This window comes from Antedon mediterranea, chromosome 1, assembly GCF_964355755.1.
Source record: "Antedon mediterranea chromosome 1, ecAntMedi1.1, whole genome shotgun sequence".
Taxonomy (NCBI): domain Eukaryota; kingdom Metazoa; phylum Echinodermata; class Crinoidea; order Comatulida; family Antedonidae; genus Antedon; species Antedon mediterranea.
Window position 1 is genome coordinate 40,499,180 of NC_092670.1, and position 21,645 is coordinate 40,520,824.

Consider the following 21,645-nt stretch of genomic DNA (forward strand, 5'->3'; position numbering starts at 1 on the left):
CGGAAGCAGCGGCATCACGCACAAGTGTTGCATGACCGCATCATCAAGCAGCTTAGCAAACGATGACCCCGCGAAACCCAAGTTGGTCAGGCGAGGAAAATGGCTGAAGAAGAAGGTAGGCCGTTGAAGTACTCTGTTGTTTTTCTTACAATCCTCCGTTATTGATAGATTTTTTACCATTATAATATTGTAGGAAGAAGGAATAATGTTTTAAGACAAATTCTGTACGGTAGAAATTTTTAAATTTTAGCCAGATTTTTAGATTATTGTGAAATTAGACAAGCAGACTTTCGTTTCAAATCCCCGGGCGCGGCCCGGGTTCCTCGTGGTGAAAACGGTTCTTTTTTCGATGGCGTCATAGCATGCTGATATCACACGCAAGCTCAGCGCACTGATATCATTGGTCGGCTTCTTTATGGGGTCTGCCTAGCCTAGCTTTCAAGGCCTGGAAAGATATTTTTTGTGTTTCTGATTGTTAGTGACGTATACGATCATTTGAAACGGTTTCAAAGAGCTCAAAGATAGTTCGTTATTTACATTAAAGCACGTATTTCGTTTTTAATGAATTAAAATAAATTTTAGTGAATTTTGTTTGACAAAAGGGGCAGTGCCTTTTTTAGAATATCGTCTAGCCTAACCAGTAGGCTAATGATGGGACTTCTAAAATTATTTGTGTTGGCTGAATCAATTCCGCTCAGCAGCTAGGCCTAGCCTGCCTAGGTGTAGGAGAATTGAATTTAAACAGAAGACTACTTTTCCATGACAAATAATGTATTTTTATAAAATACAATTAAAAAAATTATCTGTTTTAATATTTTTAATTAGAGGCCTAGTTAGTAGGCTAGGTTTACATTTGGTTGGATTGGTCAGCTTTTATTTTTATAATAAAGAAAACTATAGCTTAGAGGCTGCACATGATATTAGGATTATTAATTGGTCCTAGGCCTACATAAATTACAAATGGAAAGTTCTGCTTTTTACTTTAATAATATTTAATTATATTTTTTTCGTATATCAAAATTATTTTATTCGATACTATATATAAAACTGAATAATTAATTTAATAAGTGTTACTGTAGTGTGATCCACTTACAACAATGTAGTACAGTTAACTTTAACTAAATTAAATATATTTATTTTCTTTGTTTAACCATTACTTCTGTAATATATATTATAAGATATTAGATGTTAATATATTAACAGTTACTGTAAAGTATTGCAAAAGGATCAATTTTATAATTTATTAATCAACAATTATTGAATTAGTACGGCATTTATTCTACTGTACTGTGTTATTGATCTTGGATTTAATATTTGAATTAATTAAAATAAAAATTATAATGATATAGTCATTTTTATTGCTGTCTACATTTAATATTTGAATCATTTAAAATAATTATAAGAATATAGTCCTTTTTATTGCTTTCTTTCTATTTAAGTAGTTTTCAACATTAATTTCATTTCAAACTTTGTTTCCTTAATAATTGTTTAATATACTGTAGCCTGTAGATCACATGCCAATTATCAGTCAGTTATCATTCTAACTTCCGCTGTTGACCAGCTTGAATTCCTGTTTAAATGTTGATAAATGACGTGTGAATCAGAGGTCTTATTTAGGGGAATACTGTAAAAAAAAAATGGTTATACACAATTCATGATGTGAATAAAGTATCCTAAAAACTGTATATACTGTATTAATTATTACAGTAATTAACTCATCTGTACTGGGTGTACAGTATTATTATTACTGGGTGTACAGTATTATTATTACTGGGTGTACAGTATTATTATTACTGGGTGTACAGTATTATTATTACTGGGTGTACAGTATTATTATTAATTTAAGGTACTTTACTATTAGTGTTACTGTAAGGTACAGTACTGTCTGAAAAATAAATATCTACAGTATTGAAAAAAAAAACGCTACGTGATATTAAATACTTTTAAATTACTTTTTTTCAGTAATTACCATAGTAACTGAGGTTGCCGACGTAGAGGGGATCGCAGAATTAAAAGTTGAAGATGTTAGTAATGTTATTACTGATGAGGTAGCGCATGTTGATGTTAACATAATTGACTCTGGTGTTCTATCGTCGGATGACGAACCTGCTAAATATAATCCATGTAAGTTTTTGTCTTGCTTTTAGTGAATATTTAGTTAGGAAAAAAAATTTAGTTGGGGAAAAAATATTTAGATGGGAAAAAAATTGGGGGAAATATTTAGTTGGGAAAAAAATATTTAGTTGGGAAAAAAAAATATTTAGTTGGAAAAAACAATAATTAGTTGGGAAAAAAAATATTTAGTTGGAAAAAATTTAAGTGCTACCATTCCTAAAAGAAAAATATATCACAGCAACTTACAAACATTTTAAAAATTATCTACTGTCCAGCAAACTTAAAAAAAATTTAATTTCAGGAAATAGATTTCAGTTTTTAGTAATCATTTCAAAATTGTTGTGGACATAATTTTGTGAATAATAGGAAGAATATTCCAGGAATAATTATAAGGATGAATATTGTAAATTCTAAGTAATTTTAGCAATACTCGTACTTATTAGTTAGAAATAGTAACTGCAGTAGAATAATTATTATTATACCTAAAGCTCTGTCTACTGTATTTGTCAAACTAGTTTGATAATGTAGACTACACTATCAAACTATTTTGACAAAAAAGGTGTCATGTGCTTAAATATGGTAGTGATGCAGTATACCTTATGGTAGTGATACTGTATGCCTAAATATGGTAGTGATATGACATCATCATGTCCATATATGATCACATCAAATTTGTTTGTCACATAAAGTAGTTTGATAGTGTAGAAAGAGCTTTACAGTAATCATGCAGTGTTTTACACACCTCAGATTACTAAATATTTTCACCATAACCAAGCTTGATTTGCGTTTAATTTTCTGAACTTGTTTCATTTTTTCCTGATTAAATGTGTCTGCAGATATTACAGAATGTTTAAATGCTATAAAAAAAAAAGCAATAAGAAGTATCAGGTGAATTGTCTACTTGTTTAGTATTCCATAAACGTACAGTAGTATTTTTAGCGTGGATTCACGTCGCTGAATCAGGTCAGGCTAGCTTGCTGTTGGCATTTGTCGTACATGTGAAGCCACGGATTGTGACTCTATTGCCTATGTACATTCACAATGTAATTTGTCAATTCTGTAGTATGTCATTTCAGCTGCTATTTTTTCAAATGTTAATTAGGAAATTTTATGCAGAACAAAAGAATTATTTTGTACAGTATGATACAAAAAGATTAAGATAAAAAATAAATTCTAATACAAATAATTTGTTTACATTACAAGTAACTTGTTTTAAACTTGTACACCTTCCATGATAGTAAATCACATAGTACAGTTTTTTTTAATTTTTTTTTAAATTTGTAATTAAGCATGGGCTAAGCCAAATTCATACTGTACTGTAATCCTTACAGTATGTCTGTACTGCTGTAAATAAAGTACAAGAGTCATTAATATTTTATTCATTTTCTGTATATCACTGGATGGTTTTCAGTTCTCTTTTGTGATACTGTATAAATTATGTTGATGCACACAACATTATAAATATTAGAAACTTCATCTTATTTTGAATAAGGAAATAAAATGTACAAAAACTGCAAATTAATGTTTACCAGTTGGCTATAGAGTACTGTAGATAAACTAAACTAGTTAATTCCTTTTGTTCTGTCTTTATGACAGTATCTACTATCTTTTTCATTAGTATGTTCTGATGTCAAATCATAATACTAAAGTATTCTTAAAAAGTGTACATCATACTTGTACTGTACAGTAGTTTAAAAAAAAAAATCGTAATTTAAACAAATTTAAAATGATTAATATTTATATACATGTACAGTATAAAAGGAACCAGTCCTTGCCGACTAGGGACCACTGATTTCTTAACATAGTAATGTAAATATAACCGATGTATACAAGTATAAAATATAAACTAAAAATTAGTATGTATATTGTATAAATATTATTTAATTTTGTTTTAGTTGCTGGTCAGAAGCGGGCGTTCCCAGGTGACATCACCGATGGTGGTCCTACTTCCAAGAAGTTGTATGGTAAGTTGATGAGCTTGCATCCATTAACATTTACAGTTAAGGTCAGGTGCATGCAAACATTTACAGTTAAGATCAGGTGCATGCAAACATTTACAGTTAAGATCAGGTGCATGCAAAAATTTACAGTTAAGATCAGGTGCATGCAAACATTTACAGTTAAGATCAGGTGCATGCAAACATTTACAGTTAAGATCAGGTGCATGCAAACATTTACAGTTAAGATCAGGTGCATCCATTAACATTTACAGTTAAGATCAGGTGCATGCAAACATTTACAGTTAAGATCAGGTGCATGCAAACATTTACAGTTAAGATCAGGTGCATGCAAACATTTACAGTTAAGATCAGGTGCATCCATTAACATTTACAGTTAAGATCAGGTGCATGCAAACATTTCTATTGATCATACATTCTATTCATTCTAATAATTATCGATTTATAGTTTCAACTATTTTTACCTTTAACTAAATATTCATGCCTTTAAAAATCTTCTTTTGTTTGCCAAACAAAGGTGGTTCAATGTTTGGGAGACTTAACTGTAATATTTTAAATATTTTTATCCATACAACCGTGAATGTGTATTCAATTTTAAAAATATTAATATTATAAATGAAATATATATTTTCCTATTTCATAAATTGGTTTTCAACGAAAGAAGAAAGTTACTTTATAAAATGATTGTTTATATCCTCTATGACAAAGAAAAAGATATGGTGTGATGTCTTATCAGTGCTAATGTATACCAGCATTTTATCTTGATTCTTGCATATCATTTTGTTCCTAATATGGTAGTGCTATACCCAAATATGGTAGTGCTATACCCAAATATGGTAGTACTATGCCCAAATATGGTAGTGCTATGCCCTAATATGGTAGTGCTATACCCAAATATGGTAGTGCTATACCCAAATATGGTAGTGCTATGCCCAAATATGGTAGTGCTATGCCCAAATATGGTAGTGCTATGCCCTAATATGGTAGTGCTATACCCAAATATGGTAGTACTATGCCCAAATATGGTAGTGATATGCCCAAATATGGTAGTGATATGACATCATCATCTCCATATGTGGGCACATCACATTTTGTTGTCGCATAATGTTTTATAGCGTAGACAGCGCTTAAAACAAAGAAATTGTGTATTTGTATTTAATAATAGTGATTTGTCATGGCATTTCCTTATCATTCAGTATACGGTACATGCCTATGTTTTCATACATTTTGTTTATATAATTACAGTGCTAATAATTATATGGAAAAGATTTAAGATTCTTTATTGGTCCATGACTGGAAATCTTTCTGTTGGCCATTATAAATTTAAAATACATTAAAACAGCAAAACGCCAAAATGAAGATATGTGAAGATATGTGTGTCATTAACATTTCAAACAATGTCCCCTTAACAGGGTTGTACTGTGTAATTGTTGAACAACAATATTTAATTTTTGTTTTAATTTATTTTAATAATTTATTTAGTTCCTGACTTCCCAAAAGAAGACCAGGTAAAGCTTGTAGACCAAGTACGACGTCAGATACCGAAAAAAGACATTCACTCGTACAAGTCGCAAGTGAAGAAGATTGACTGGCGTGAGGTCGCTTTTGGAACATACTCAGACAGAGAATGTGAACGCCAGTGGGTAATGCTTCAAGAGAATGTAAGTAACAAGTTTTTTTCTTTTATTGATAATAAAAGCATTTATAATGCTCCATATATCCAATCAATGATTGCTCATAGGCACGGTACATACATTTATAAAACCATTATAATAATTAAAACAACTTTAGGAAACAAGTTAAAATACCATAACAGTCTACTAAAATTCATAATGACATTTCATAACATCTTCATTTCCAAAAAAAATCCTTTTGACGAAATTAGCAGTCATATCGGTACATCCATGGGAAAAGCACGGAATGCATCCAAAAATTGGATGTGTTCAGGACGAATTCTTGATGTGTCGCAGTTGAGAAGGTGTTTTCACACAGATCATAAAGAAGTTTTATGATTATGCATACAGAGTAGCCAAACAAGCGTGTTGCATTATGGGATATGTTTCGATCGAAAACTTTGACTGGAAATCAAAGTTATTTTTGGAACAAAAAAACGTCTGTATTTCAGTTAAATGATTTTTTTTTTCTACTAATTTTTGGTGAAAGTATTATAATACTTCAAAATGAATGAAATTTTTTCCAAATCTTTTTTTTTTTTTAGAATTAGTCAAAGGGACAATACATCTTTAACATATTTATTTCATTTCCATATTCGTTATTGTCTTCTGTAAGTTATCATGTTTATGCAACACAAGATATATCTCAGGTTGTCTTTGTTTAATTAACATGAACATAACATTAATCAATGTCTTGTCTGTTACAGATTCGTAAATATAAGACGCTGTCTGACGTATCTGCTGAGATTTTAGTGAACATCAAGGACCCGAATACGAGCCTTAAGAAATGGGTAAATGAAGTTAAAATGTACTGTTAGATTATGTATTGCTTTTGAGGATAGACATTGCAAATTTGGACATGATCAATAATAAAGTACTTCTTGAATAACATCTAAATATAAATTGTAAATTTATGTAGAAATGTTCAATGATAATGCAGTACATAAATGACATTTAAAAAAGTTTGTTTCTTATCACACTTTAATAATTAGGAGATTGTATCCATTTTGTTTATTTGTAAAAATCAAAGCATTTTGAAGTGTGGAAATTGTGGATATAAATGAAACATCGGAAGAAAAGAATTTAGGACATTTTAGATCTGAAGAAATGTTTGTTTTGAGTTTCCAATTTTCAGAAAGTCTGGTATTGGGAGATTTGACTGTACTACTTTACACTATTGTAGTCTTATCTTGTAAAGTAACCTACATCTATAATTTCAAATTTAAATGAAATATGACCGTGTATTTTTTTAGCAATCTCATCCAGAAATGCCAAAGAAGCCGATGACTCCATTCTTTCAGTTCTACCATTCCAAAGCGAAGAAGTTACGAGCGAGATTTCCAGAACTCTCACAGATTCAAATTACTCAAAAATGTTCACAACTTTTCAAAGAACTATCGGAAGAAAAGAAGGTATACACTTGCATTATTAAGCCATTTGGATCCAGGATTCAAAAAAGGTTGTTAGGGTAATGGTAAAAGTGCTGAACTTAATCTAATGTTTTAAATTTGTCATTGTACCTTTTCGAAATGATACAGCTGTGGATTCATGCCAGCCATTTTAGTTTAATAAGTTGGAAACTACAATTAATTCAAATAAACTACATAATAAATTATTATAAAAGTCATGCATTAATTGATAAATGAGATGACAGATTTATAAATGTATACATTTTCATTTTTCAGCAAAAGTACATATCTCTGTATGAAGAACAGAATGAACAATACAAAGGAGCACTTATTGCATTCAGGTTTGTAATTACAATAATATTCACTATCAAACTAGTTTGACGAAAAAAGTGTGATGTGCCCAAATATGGTAGTGACATACCCAAATATGGTAGTGACATACCCAAATATGGTAGTGACATACCCAAATATGGTAGTGATATGACATTATGTCCATATATGGGCACATCACATTTGATGGTGTAGACAGAGCTTTATAGGTTTAATTGGTGAATAAACAATAGTAATGTAAGGTTTGAGATGCACCATGTTTCCACAGGAAATAAAGCTTAAGCTCTGTCTACACTATCAAACTTAATGTGACCAAAAAAAAACTTCCTCAATTGTACTTTATAATCGTTTGAGAAACACATGGTACACTGCAGACATGACTATTGAAGCTACATGTTAAACCAATTTTATAACATACATAGCCTCATGTTATTTGATAGAGCTTCAAAAATATTGTATCATTTTCGGTTTTGAATTTAGACTCAAGTATCCAGAGTATGCTTTATTCTCAAGTAAGAAACATAATACTGGACCACCTAAGGCTAGTACACCATATCAGCTGTGGGCAGCTAATAAACTAGACAGCTACCTGGCCAAGTACCCTGATGTAAGTATTTTAAATGAAACCGCAATTATGTGCACATATTCCATTTTACAATACCTAAGCGCTATACACAGAAACACTGGCTGTATCTGACCAGAACAATCCCAACCTTGAGTACAGTCCCATCGACTAATTAAAAAGATTGTTTTTCTTTGTAGATGCTGAAAAAGGAAAGAGATGAGAAAATGAAAGAAACATGGCGCAATTTGTCTGAAAAGAAACGCATCAAGTGGATCAAGGCTTCCGTCGAAGATGATGAGAGGTTTGAGGTAAGGCCAAAGAGGTTACATATAAATTGGCAGACTCTTTGGGTAAGGATTAACCCTCCACTGAAGTTGTCCATTTGCTGTTAATGTATTTTTTTCTTATGTAAATAAATACCAATATAATGTATATATGTCTGTTACCAACACAAGTCAACTACTAGGCTTATAACCAGGATTACTGTATTCTGACACAAGGTCTAGGGACACTTAATGCCCATTTAGACAAAGGTCTGTGTGAAAGGTTATCACTCTGTCTAACTCCAATGATAGTTATACCCAAATTGTCATTTTTCTAAAGGCTAGCACTGTACCAGGCATGTCACCTGGAAGGAGCCCAGTGTATGCATAGAGTGTATATAGAAAAAGGTATGGGTATATATAGTAATCAGTTGTAGTTTCTCTGTTAAATAATTTTATTTATTTGTTCAGGGTGCACTTGAGGAATACTGCAAAGGACATCCAGATTACAAACCACCAGATAAACGACCAGTTCTTACAAAAGATGAATTGGAAATGAAAGAGAGATTTGATGGAAAGCCCGATAGGCCACCATTGTAAGTACCAGTTTCTACTACAGTCAGTCATAACAGCATTTATTTCTTTTTCTCTTTCACATTTTTTTGTTACATAAAGTTTGATAGTGTAGACAGAGCTTAAGAAAAGTTATCTAGAAATAACAGTTTATACCTTTTCACACAGAACTGGATATGCACTTTTCTGCAAGGAAATGTTGCCTCTGCTTGGAGACGACGTACCAAACAAAGATAAGTTTGTTGAATGTAGTTTGCGCTGGAATCAATTAGATGCGAGCAAGAAAGAAGACTATAAAGAACGTGTCGAGAAAATGCGCATTCTGTACGAACGCGAACTCAACAACTATGTTGGCAACTTGCCAGAAAATGAACAAGAGCGGTATCACGCAGAACTTAAAAAGTTAAAGAAAAGTCCTGCTGGGTCTGGTAGAGGCACCAAGAGCAAAGCCAAGGTATATTGCTTTTTTTAATTTTTTTTAAAATAATTTTTTTGTCAATTTCATTTCTTCATATGTTGGTTCATCCATCATTATCATTATAGAATAATACTGTTAATATTTCAGTGTACAATTGATATTAGTACAATCTATACATCATTGGCAGCTTAACTGGAAAATTATTGTTATGTTGAACCAAAAAAATACATACACAATTGGTAGCTTAATCTCGGAAGACCATGCTAATTTACACTCTTGGGTCCGACACTATTTCACCAACTACTCAAATCTCATTATTCATATTCTTATGTTCTTGACTTATTACTATTATACACAAGTAAAACAAACAATGTTTGAATATTTAGAATGCGTCCTCCAAACCCAAGAAGCCTGTGTCTGCTTTGTTTCTGTACACAAATGAGCACAGAGCAAAATGCAAAAACAAGCATTCTGATTGGACGGACACTGAAGTCACACGGCATCTAGCCAGAAAGTTCAGTGAACTTCCAGATAAAAAGAAGGTAAGTAAATCTGTGTGTAAATTCTTGGTTGGGTGTGACTTGCTCAGCTGTCCCTTCACCACCTACTTGATTTATATAGTTCTCATAATATTTTATTTTTTATCATTTCCCTTTTCCTTATTTTGTATCTCTATTGAGATACAGCCTTATATATATACTATTTTTATATAATATTTGTTAACATTTTTAAAAATCCCTGCTCTGTTCACATTTCATTTATTATTCATCTCCATTGAGATCCAGCCACTGATCATATTGTCATTTTTGTATCTCTCCACTGATACCCACAGCATTGTCATTTTTTCTGTGCTTATTTTATTTTGTATCTCCATTGAGAGCCAGCCATTGATACCCACAGAATTGTCATTTTTTCTGTGCTTATTTTATTTTGTATCTCCATTGAGATCCAACCACTGATACTGCTGCATTGTCTTTTTTCAGTAATTTGCCTTTGGATTTAAATTTATGTAACATTTTGAGAAATCCCTACCCTGTCACTTTGCTGTCCCCTAGTTGACCCTCTAGGGGCATAATACTTATATAGTATTATGACAGCTGTTAATGAAATCTAAAAACATTTCTTGATCAATAACCAAAAAGACATAAAGCTTCATTTTTTGTTACATTTGTTATCATACACTAATCATCCCACTCCCTTTGTTGCTATGCAACCGTGCTGAAATAGTTCTCCCTCTCCGATGAGTAAATATTGCCTTAGACGTTACTATGGTAACCCATCGGCTAAGTAAACACTTGACGGTACTAATTAATAAAATCTCCAAAATGAATTCATTAGTATCGTGTTCAGTGACACCAGATAAGACAGTAAGTACACTCCTTGAAACAAATGTATCATATAATTTATCTTTTTTAATGTTAAAATTTGTTTTTATTTTATCGTCATTATTATTACATATTTGTTTTCTTTCAGAATAAATACAAACGGATGGAGGCTGAAGCAAGGAAAGAACTGAATAACTCAATGTAAGTTACTTTGATTTTTTCCTTCGATTTCATAAATTAAATTCATTTTTACAAAATTAAAAAATTTCAATTGAAATAATTTCTAAATATAAGATTTAAAATAAAACAAAATATTGTATTTATTGGTATTTATATTTGTTTTCAATCTCAATATTTCTTTTTATATTCGGATTTACAAAATTTTGGGTTTCTTTTCTCTTTGTATATTGACAATTAAATGTGTTTGTTATAGGGACAGTACTGCACCGTTTATTGCTGATGGACGAAAGGTGTCCGCATTTGAGCTTTGGTCAAATACAAAACTAAACCATGTAATGGATGAACAGAAGGTAAGTTATCATTTCAAGCCTGCACCATGTCACATACTATGATAAACATGTATACCAATTTTGTTTGAATTCTTTTTTCTCTATCTGTCTGCATCTGGACCTAACATAGCTTAACTGTGATATATTTATGGAATTTTCGTTTTTATATTTATTATCTTCAAATTATACATATTAATGTTAACAAAAATCAACAAATTTAATGTTTCTATAAATGTTACACGAAAATAATATAATAATACGTAAATCTGGCGATTAATGCATAATCCTTTAAGCACTTCACATTGCCCTTGAGTCAATAGTCCAACGTACAACACGTTGCGCCACATGCTATCACCTTAACATAGTTAATGTTGATATATTTAATGACATACATTGCGTTACTAGAAACTGGATCTTTCAGTTATTACTTATTTTGGGTAAAAAAAATTGATAAAATGACGACATTAACTTTTTCTTCTTGTACAGGTTACAAAGCAGAAAGCATTGTTTATTCTGAAGAAAGAATGGGAAGCAATAGAAAAAAGTGAGAAGTCTCCATGGGTGAGACAGGCTGAAGCTATTAACAATCAAATTGAGGTATGATATTTTGGTATCAGTACTTCAAAAGTGTTTTAATTGGGTAGCTAACATAATAGTATTGATGTAATTGTACTTTATGCAGCCAAGAGTTACTTACCTTTGTGTTAGTCAGAGTAGGACAAACAACAAGTAAATAAAATGTTTGTGTTGGACAAAATATAAATGAATTTAGTTTATCGATGCTCTAAATTCTTTTTCCAAATTTCCACAAATTGTTTAAATAATGTGATATACATATTGATTATAATGGGATATACATATTGATTATAATGTGATATACATATTGATTATAATGGGATATACATATTGATTATAATGTGATATACATATTGATTATAATGTGATATACATATTGATTATAATGTGATATACATATTGATTATAATGTGATATACATATTGATTATAATTTGATATACATATTGATTATAATGTGATATACATATTGATTATAATGTGATATACATATTGATTATAATGTGATATACATATTGATTATAATGTGATATACATATTGATTATAATGTGATATACATATTGATTATAATGTGATATACATATTGATTATAATGTGATATACATATTGATTATAATGTGATATACATATTGATTATAATGTGATGTACATATTGATTATAATGTGATGTACATATTGATTATAATGTGATGTACATATTGATTATAATGTGATGTACATATTGATTATAATGTGATGTACATATTGATTATAATGTGATGTACATATTGATTATAATGTGATGTACATATTGATTATAATGTGATATACATATTGATTATATTACCTTTTTTTTTCTAGAATGAAGACCGAGATAAATTGTTGTTATCTGGTTCACCGAAAAAACCCATACAGTGAGTAAACGGTCTTTGCCAGTAGAGTTCGTTCTTTTTTCGTCATAACAAAAATATTTGAAATAATAAGTATGAAAAGGTTATGTAAAGAGTTCATGACAGATCGTAATTTTTAAATTTAAAAAAAAAATTATTTTCTTAGCAACACCTATCAGATGTTTACAGCAGATGTCGCACGAACACCTGAATTCATGGCGATGGAAAACCGAGAACGACTACAGGAAATTGGCCGTAGGTGGCGTGCTCTATCAGCAAACGAGAAAAAGAAATATGAAACGAGAAAAACACAAGCATGGAAGGAATATCAAAAACTTCTTGATAAATATATACAGGTGTGTGAAATATTTGCTTTTTTTAATAATGAATAAAATAAAATGTGTGTAATTTAGAGCCCACTTAAATTTGGTAAACTTCTACACCAAGATACAAACAGCTGCATACCTGAATGTGTTGAAGATTACAATTTTCAAAAAACAACACTTGGATATTCTTAATTTTAACTTGACTTCCTTTTTAGAATAGTTTAATGTACGGCATACTTGACTAGTGATTCTTAAGCTCTGTCTACACTATCAAACTAGTTTGACCAAAAAAGTGCGATGCCCAAATATGGTAATGATGATGTCATCGTGGGCACATCAGATTTCATAACGTTTTAGGGTGTAAAAACAATAAATGTTTTTTTGTAGAGTTTGTCTAGTGAAGACCGCAAGCGATTTAAGGAGCTGATGGCCGTTAAAAATAAAGGCAAGAAGCCTCCTCCAGCATTTCTAAAAAATGTGAGTCATTTGCTGATTGTTTTTTTTTATTTTAATAGAAATTGGCAGATATTACACATTATTCAGCTCATTTTTCTTTTCTGAAATCTGATATAAAAGAAAAACAAGTATATTCTCATTTACAAATGCCTCTCCAACCAATGGGTATGTTAATGAGGTCAACTGTGTGTATGTTAATGAGGTCAACTGTATGTATGTTAATGAGGTCAACTGTATGTATGTTAATGAGGTCAACTGTATGTATGTTAATGAGGTCAACTGTATGTAAAGAGCAACTTACAGATTCAGTAAAAACAACCTGTGAACAATTTACAATTATTTTTTTTTCAGTCGGTATCAGAAGATTCAGAGTCAGAATCCGAGTCTGAATCTGGTTCAAGTTCGTCGGGTAGTGAGTCTGGCTCTAGCTCCGACTCGGACTCAGAGAGCGGGTCAGACAGCAGTTCAAGCAGCGGGTCGGGATCAGGATCTTCATCGGAATCCGGTAGTGGTTCCGAAAGCGGTAGTGGATCCGAATCTGAGGAGTAGTACTTGAATTCATACTGTTGTGACTGTGAGTCAGGAGAGCTGTAATAACTAGTAGAATCGTTTCATGTTTTTGCAGCTGATACACATTTATGACTGCATCACTGCTTCGTTGATGTTGTTTGAATAAATGCCGTACTAATTCAATAATTGTTGATTAATAAATTTAATGTTATTAATGAATTCTTAATTGATATATTAATCGATTGAATCATTTTTTGAACAAGTTATTGATTAATTGTACATGATTGGTTTTTTATTAATTTAATCATTTATGTACATATCTAAATATAAATTGCTAATTGATTCTCATTGATCGATCATTATCAATACATGATTCTAATTGATCTACCATGGTCAATACATTGATTCTCATTGATCTACAATTATCAATACATTGATTCTCATTGATCTACCATTATCAATACATTGATTCTAATTGATCTACCATTATCAATACATTGATTCTCATTGATCTACCATTATCAATACATTGATTCTCATTGATCTACCATTATCAATACATTGATTCTAATTGATCTATCATTATCAATACATTGATTCTAATTGATCTACCATTATCAATACATTGATCTTCCATTATCAATACATTGATTCTAATTGATCGATCATTATCAATACATTTATCGATTCACCATAATCAATACATTGATTCTGATCTACCATTATCAATACATTGATTCTAATTGATCTACCATTATCAATACATTGATTCTCATTGATGATCACTTGCTAATACTGTATATTGATTTGAGAACCTGGTTGCAATGTAATCATTTCATTGAATTAGCAATGCTTTTGTCAGGAGGTGGTCTAAGATAAGCAATACACTACGTAATATGCTTTTTAACTACATATTTATTTCTTGTTTACCATTTGTTGGATCAGCTAATATCCTTTTCTTGTCCATTTTGGTTTAAAATTGTCTTGGTTTAGTCTTTGTGTCTTAAGTTCACTCCACGGTTTAAAGTAGTTTTGTGGCCTTAACCCTTTTTTTATATCTAGTACTGGCGTAAGTTATATAATAATTTTAAGATATGTAATGTAATTACAGTAGTACAGTACGTGATTGTTTTTTTTTTTTAATACAAGAAATCATTGTTACAGGTCATTTGATTTAAATTTACCTTCTTGTCCGTTGCTAAACAAAATATTTTCACATGAAAATTAAGTTTGTCTACCAAAACACACATGCTGATGCAATACATAGCAAGAAAACTGTTCACGTTCATGATGTAAATAATATAAATTAAATCTTAATTATGTTTTACTCCATTTAAACAGTTCACAATATTTATTCAGATTATGATGGTTTTAGTTTTTTTGGTATTTTTTGGCTGGTTTAAGTCAAACTTAAACTAATTAAATATATTGAATTAATTAAATTGAAAAAACTTTGCGAGTTAATATGATCTTGTATATGACCAAATTGTTGCTTAGGGTTAGGTAAAATTATCCATTCGGTGAGAGTTTTATTAATGAAGATGTTTAAACAATTTGTGAGAATGACATCAGAAAAAGATGCCACTGCCCACGTTTATAAAATGCCTTGTGATTTGTCACTGACTAGTGAGAGAAAAGTGTGATTGGCTGTTGAAGTTTAGAATGCTCCTCCCATGGTTATTGTGATTTGTCAAAAAGTAATGGTGAAAAGTGTGTGACTTAAGCTCCTCCCATATTTTGAAATATGGCTGGCGATTAGAAAGATTAAACATGTGCGAGTGACCAATTAGGTGTAGGTATCTCCCATTTATTTATAAATATGGCTTGTGATTGGTGAGATAATTCTGACAGTGTGCGCGTGTAATATTTGAACCAGATGAATTGCTTGTAAATAAGTAGTGCATTGTTGAAATAACAAACGATAAACCGTTTTCATGTGATGCTGTATATAAAAAAAATCTCGTTAATTTGGTATGTTTTTTGTGTTAGCAAATGACCAAGTGTATAAGCCCCATGTTTCTGATTTGTTTTAAAACAAGTCCACGTCATTATGGGCTTATTCTAGATCAATGTAAAGCCCGGCGCACTATGACGTAACGTAGCAACAACAAGTAATTTGACCAATAAGCGAGAGTTCGGATGATCCGTCGCTTGTGATTGGTCAAATGGGTTTGCATTGCGTCCTAGTGGTAACCAAGCGTAATGAACATCCGAACTCTCACTTATTGGTCAAATTAATTAGGTTAGTGCTACGTTACGTCCTAGTGCCAACCAGGCTTTATAGATTCACAAGAGTAGTAGCAATGTTGAATTTTACACAGTTAGAAAAAAGTTCAATTGTAAAATGATACTTGTATTTTGTGATTTACAGTTATCTGTAAATAAAGTTGTTTTACAAACTGCATTTTATTCCTAAAATAACATCATTCATTCAATGAGTCGTTTTTATTTAAAAGTTGTTGCTAAAAACTTTTTTTTAATGTATATTTTGTAAATTATGTAACTCCACCAGGTTGGTGTAATGTTTAAAGACGTGCTCTTCGTCTAGTTTCATTCAATTGTTACCTTTTGATATTGAGTTGTGTTACGGAATAATTTCGTAACGTATTTTGACGTCACATCGACGATCGATTTTGGTGAATCGAACCGAAAGTGAACACCGTGTCGATTGTAAAAATAAAATATCTTGCACGTGACAAATGAGTAAACGTAAAAGAACCCTTAATGTTGTGTATCCTAGATTTGAATTAAATTAAAGCGTGGTTCTCACTATGACGTAATGCCACAAGCGCAAGCAATTTGACCAATCACAAGCAGTTCTGATAGTCCTTCGCTTTTGATGGGTTAAATTGCCTGTGTAACGTGTACTTGCGACTCGTAAGAGCAACGCATGCTAGTTAACCATCAGAAGCGACATTTCCGAGATCCATCGCGTCGTGATTGGTTAAATTATTTGCGTTCTGCGCTTACATTTGGTCATAGTTGGAACCAAGCATTAAAGAAAACGCCTCGAGGTCGTTGTTTTGGGCAAGGAAAGAATGAAATTTCACTTTTCCTTGGTCTTAGACAAAGTGCTAATATTGATATCACCTGTTGTCGACACAGTTGAATGAATAAATTTTATTTAATAAATAAAAAAACCTCGGCATTGAGGTATAAATCTTCTTTTCCGTATAGTCCCCGAGAAGGGTAATCACATTCCCCAGACTACTGACATGCGGCACTCAAGTTCAAACATCTCTCGTTACCAACTGTAATATTCATAACTTAAAAATGCATCCTGGACAGAAATTTTAATGTGTGCAAAAAAGTAGCAATTTGCTTAGTTCTTATATTGTTATTGTTTATATCTGAAAGGTCATGAACAATAACATCGTTGTAATTATTGCTCTATATAATCATGACTTTCACTTTGTACTTTGCTTTGACTTTGGTTGTTTCTCGGTTTTGGTTATTTTTCAACTCGGCGACGAATTTATTGGCGCGAATTGAAAGCATTGACTAGTGCACGTGCGTGTTAATTATCCTTGTCTCTAGATGGGTTTTTTTCTGCTTTTTGTGTGCGCAAGTGCGCAAACAATCACAACTCATGTATGTTCGATTCGCGTGAATTCGCTCCTAATAGAAAGCAGGCTCTTCCTGTCATTATAATGCTAATAGCTTCCGGTGGCAAAAGTAAACTTCGTATAAGCATAATATCTCTATGGTATAAGGAAAGTACCGTAATATATTTTATATAACTGTATAACAATACATACATAATACAAGGCAATGTTGTTAGATTGCCCATCTTAATATCACGTATAGCAAGGCAATGTTGTTAGATTGCCCATCTTAATATCACTTATAGCATGCAAGGCAATGTAATAGTTTGTATTGGCTTACTGTAGGCCTAGTGGCCAGAAACTTTTATTTGTTTGTTAACTGCTAGAATTTCCTTGTTTTGACATTTTGCTGAATTGGATACAGTTCTCATAATTCAGAATAAAAACGTTGAGTTACTTGAACTCCTTTTTGACCCAACACAAATTGTATTAGTAATGTATCGTTAGTTTTACTGTATTAATTTTATTTTATTGTTTAGTTTAACTTAATATTCCATTACTAAAAATACTATTTCTATATTTCTATATATTCTATTTCTAAATATTTTGGAAATTCCTACTACAGTAGGCCTATCACATGATTAGGATGTTTACTATAAAATTGAGTTTACTTAGGTCTCCGCGCAGTCAGATCACCTGCGCATGCTCCATAGAAAATACATTTTGGAGGCTTTATCCATTTGTTGGTCAATTGTCTTTTTATTTGGCATTAGTTTCGGTAAAAAGGTAAGGTAAGGCCTCTTGATGATTATGCTACTAATTAAGTATTATGTTGTGTGTAGTCAATGCATTCTAAATCCTTAAGGCGTTATCATTCTTAAATCGTGTCTACGGGGAAACTTCAGGCTTTATTCAAAGGTCGTGGCTAATGTAGCAAAGAAGATAGGAATTTGAAGGGAAATTTCGGGGATTTTTTGGAGGACGGTTTTCTTAGAATATTTGTTACCTAATATTATGTTCTCATTGTTATCTGATGCCGACGCATCTTTCATTTAGTGAGCGCCGCGGCGACATCGCTTAGACGACGAGTAGCAAATTTGAGTTTTTTTTTTATGAATTGAAATTGAAATGACACGATAAGTATGAAACGCCATGTGTGTCAAAATATATGTTTACCAATGTCGAGATGCGCCAGATTATTGTCTCCTTTACGGCCCATTTACACTAGGACGATAAATAGATAAACATATAGGCCTACTTTTCTTACATAAAACAAAATAAATTATAGTTTTCATTCTAGAACTATAGGTTTTGTGTTTAATTTGTTAATTTGTATTACGTTGTAAAACGTATCTTTTGATATTTGTCTGATAGTAGTGTGGACAGAGCTTAAGTAGTGGTTTTAATCATCTTCATAGAGCTTGCTTGCTTACCTCATAACCAATTAATGTAATGTTTTTATTTTAGAAGTCGGGATTTCCATTTCTCGCTTGAGTTGATATGACGTTTACTCTCAAGTAAAGTCGTCGATCTCTTTAATGATGGCTGAGTATTTAAATACAGGTATAATTACCTTTCTGTTACTTATCTTAACGGCGCTAAATAAATCTGAAAATGAAACAGTTTATTTTTGTCCGTCGTCATCCAGTGTTGTGACCAAGCCCCCGGACTGCTTAAACAGCAATACACGACTGATATACTGGGAAAAGCGCTCTGATGGTAGGCCTACCGCCGTTATTGCTTCGTACAACTTCAAAACAGACGTTAAATACATAAAACCAAACTATAACATTTCTTCTGAGGATCTTTCTCTGATTTTGAAAAACCCATCAGCTTCTGAAGACACGTATAACTCGCGTTGCCAATACAACAACGGTATGCATTCTAATGGACAATCTGTAACCTTACAAGAGTACAAATACATTGAACTAATCGGCATCGAAATTTTATCAAAAAATAACACTAAGTGTAATAATACGAGAAAATGTAATATTTCTCGAGAAGACTCAGAAGTTGTGTTGAAGTGTTCAATTAGAAGTGTTGATGTTCCTTATTTGGACAAATTGGAGTTTTATTGGAACGCAACACGTCGTGATGATGATACGCCCACTGAGGTAGAATGGGGAGGAGAGAGGGTCACTCAGAATGGTGACATTGTAGGCCTATCCTCAACTGTCACATTAGACATTGATACGTACACAGACATTACAGTAATGTGTATAATACATGGGCCTGCATTGTGTGGTTCATTGTTGACAGCGAGGGTCGATATAAAGGTTGTATCACCACACCAGCACCATCCTAATAATGCTAACTCTTTATTAAGTTCATCTATTTACTTAACCTTTTTAACTGTAGGCCTATGTCTACTACTTCTTAAATGATAATTAATGTAAGGTTGTGGTGCTGGAGAGGTGGGGGTTGTGGTGCTGGAGAGGTTGGGTGGTTGTGGTGCTGGAGAGGTTGGGTGGTTGTGGTGCTGGAGAGGTTGGGTGGTTGTGGTGCTGGAGAGGTTGGGCGGTTATTTGGTGCTGGAGGGGGTGGGGCGGTTGTGGTGGTGTTGATTGAAGTGGTGGGGATATCTTGGTGTTTGGCAGTGGCTATGTTTAGCACTGTTTAGGCTCTTACCACAAACTTACTTCCCTACTCCTCCACCACTGCTGTAAGCCTTGCTAATCAATATATTGCCAAATTTAACATGTATTTTTAACAAACTATATATTTACATATCTCTTTATTGTTAAATGTAAAATAATAATACATTGCTCAACTTATTTGAGAAAACCACCAAATAAAACGCTTTCGAGAGGCAAGCCACGATTCAACGTTTTGATCTTTATTTATCTCCATTCCTGATGATGATCAAATAAAGATTTAAACGTTGAATCATTGCCTCTCGTTGTTTGGAGTTTTTATCAGTGCATCTGTTGGTTTTTAAAATATCGTTTGTCTAGATTTGGCCTTGTAGGCCTACACATGAAATATAAAGTAATTAATGTGTAGGAACAATTATATGAAGCATTTAATTACGAATGAATAATTTGTTTTCGCTCTACAAAAAGGCGTTTCTTCTATAAAACGATTATTGAAATCATATGTATTTGTTGTAAAATCCAAAAAAGTTAAAAATAATGTACAGTATTCACCGATCAGAGACGCACTGATTCCAAAAGGGCGCCCTCATTTTGTCGTTTGTCTTCCAATAGGGAAACATACATAGTAATCATTTTAATACATTATTACAGTAATAAATGTTATAACGAGATTATGCTATATGTTGATGGTGCTATAGTAATATTATATTTATTAATTTATTTTATTAATTTCTTTTTATTTTAACAATTGTTGCTGACTTGCTGTGCAAGGTAGGCCCTACATGGGTTGAATTTATAATATTATAATAGGCATGTATATATATTTGTAATAATTTCCTTATTATTTATATTAAATACATTTTTGAATTATTAATAATTGATTTAATTATGTTTCTTCTAATGTTTGTTCTAAATGTACCTATAAGTACTCTCTATGTTATAAGTACTCTCTATGTTACCAAAGATACTATCTTTGCTATTAATATCATGGGCTTTGTTACTAAATTATAGTGCGCCGCCTATAGCTCTTACATTTTCAATATTATGGACCTGCCCGCGCCCAATTAAATCGGATTTCCGCTCGCGCGCGTCGTCACGTGCACGTACTTCCTTTCGTCACGTCTAGCAACGACACTGCGCGCATTTCCGTTTTTTTATTGGAAAGAATACACTAGTTGTTGATAGTTGTTTTCTATATCATAACGTAATTTAATAGGCCTTTTAAATGATGTTATTTTTATTGTATTAAAAGAGGAAATTTTACAGTAACCAATACTCTCTAATGGATTGCTTAGTTGAAAAAAGTATTGAAAAGACACAACACTTAATTAACGAGGAGTTAAACATTTGGCCACTGACCTGCTCAATGTACTTTAGTCGTTACACACCCATTATGATCAACCGGACGCATGCTATTAAAACGCTTCTGGAAAATGTAGCCTACAACATCCAATGTGACACAAAAATGTGCATCTTTTCGTGATCGGAAATTCATGGTTGACATTTCCAATAATATAATGTCAGAAGTAGTACCTCTGATTTCAATACGTACATTTAATTGCAATGATCAACCATGCTACGAATTTAAATGCACGAATTGCACGATAACATAAAATGGTGGGTTTTAATTC

The 21,645-nt window shown here is 32.0% G+C and overlaps 1 protein-coding gene across 2 annotated transcripts; it reads left to right on the forward strand.

The window, feature by feature from the left end:
- Positions 1-31: 31 nt before the first annotated feature.
- LOC140040056 (nucleolar transcription factor 1-like) lies at positions 32-16,593 on the forward strand. Of its 2 annotated transcripts, XM_072085715.1 has the most exons (19): positions 32-115; positions 1,963-2,124; positions 4,011-4,079; positions 5,556-5,734; positions 6,454-6,537; positions 7,000-7,158; positions 7,432-7,496; positions 7,966-8,092; positions 8,248-8,358; positions 8,785-8,909; positions 9,055-9,340; positions 9,691-9,846; positions 10,778-10,830; positions 11,063-11,159; positions 11,625-11,735; positions 12,555-12,607; positions 12,750-12,939; positions 13,297-13,386; positions 13,717-16,593. In XM_072085715.1, the coding sequence occupies exons 1-19, from the start codon at positions 100-102 to the stop codon at positions 13,912-13,914; spliced, it is 2,331 nt and encodes a 776-aa protein (XP_071941816.1). In that variant the 5' UTR covers positions 32-99; the 3' UTR covers positions 13,915-16,593. The 2 variants fall into 2 exon arrangements, with proteins under 2 accessions (XP_071941816.1, XP_071941823.1); XM_072085722.1 differs by lacking the exons at positions 6,454-6,537; positions 7,000-7,158.
- Positions 16,594-21,645: the final 5,052 nt, after the last annotated feature.

Excerpts from the sequence above, each read along its gene's own strand:
- LOC140040056 (XM_072085715.1), top strand. Across the intron at positions 8,359-8,784 it reads AAGATGATGAGAGGTTTGAG|GGTGCACTTGAGGAATACTG; the intron begins GTAAGGCCAAAG and ends TTATTTGTTCAG. Across the intron at positions 13,387-13,716 it reads CTCCAGCATTTCTAAAAAAT|TCGGTATCAGAAGATTCAGA; the intron begins GTGAGTCATTTG and ends TTTTTTTTTCAG.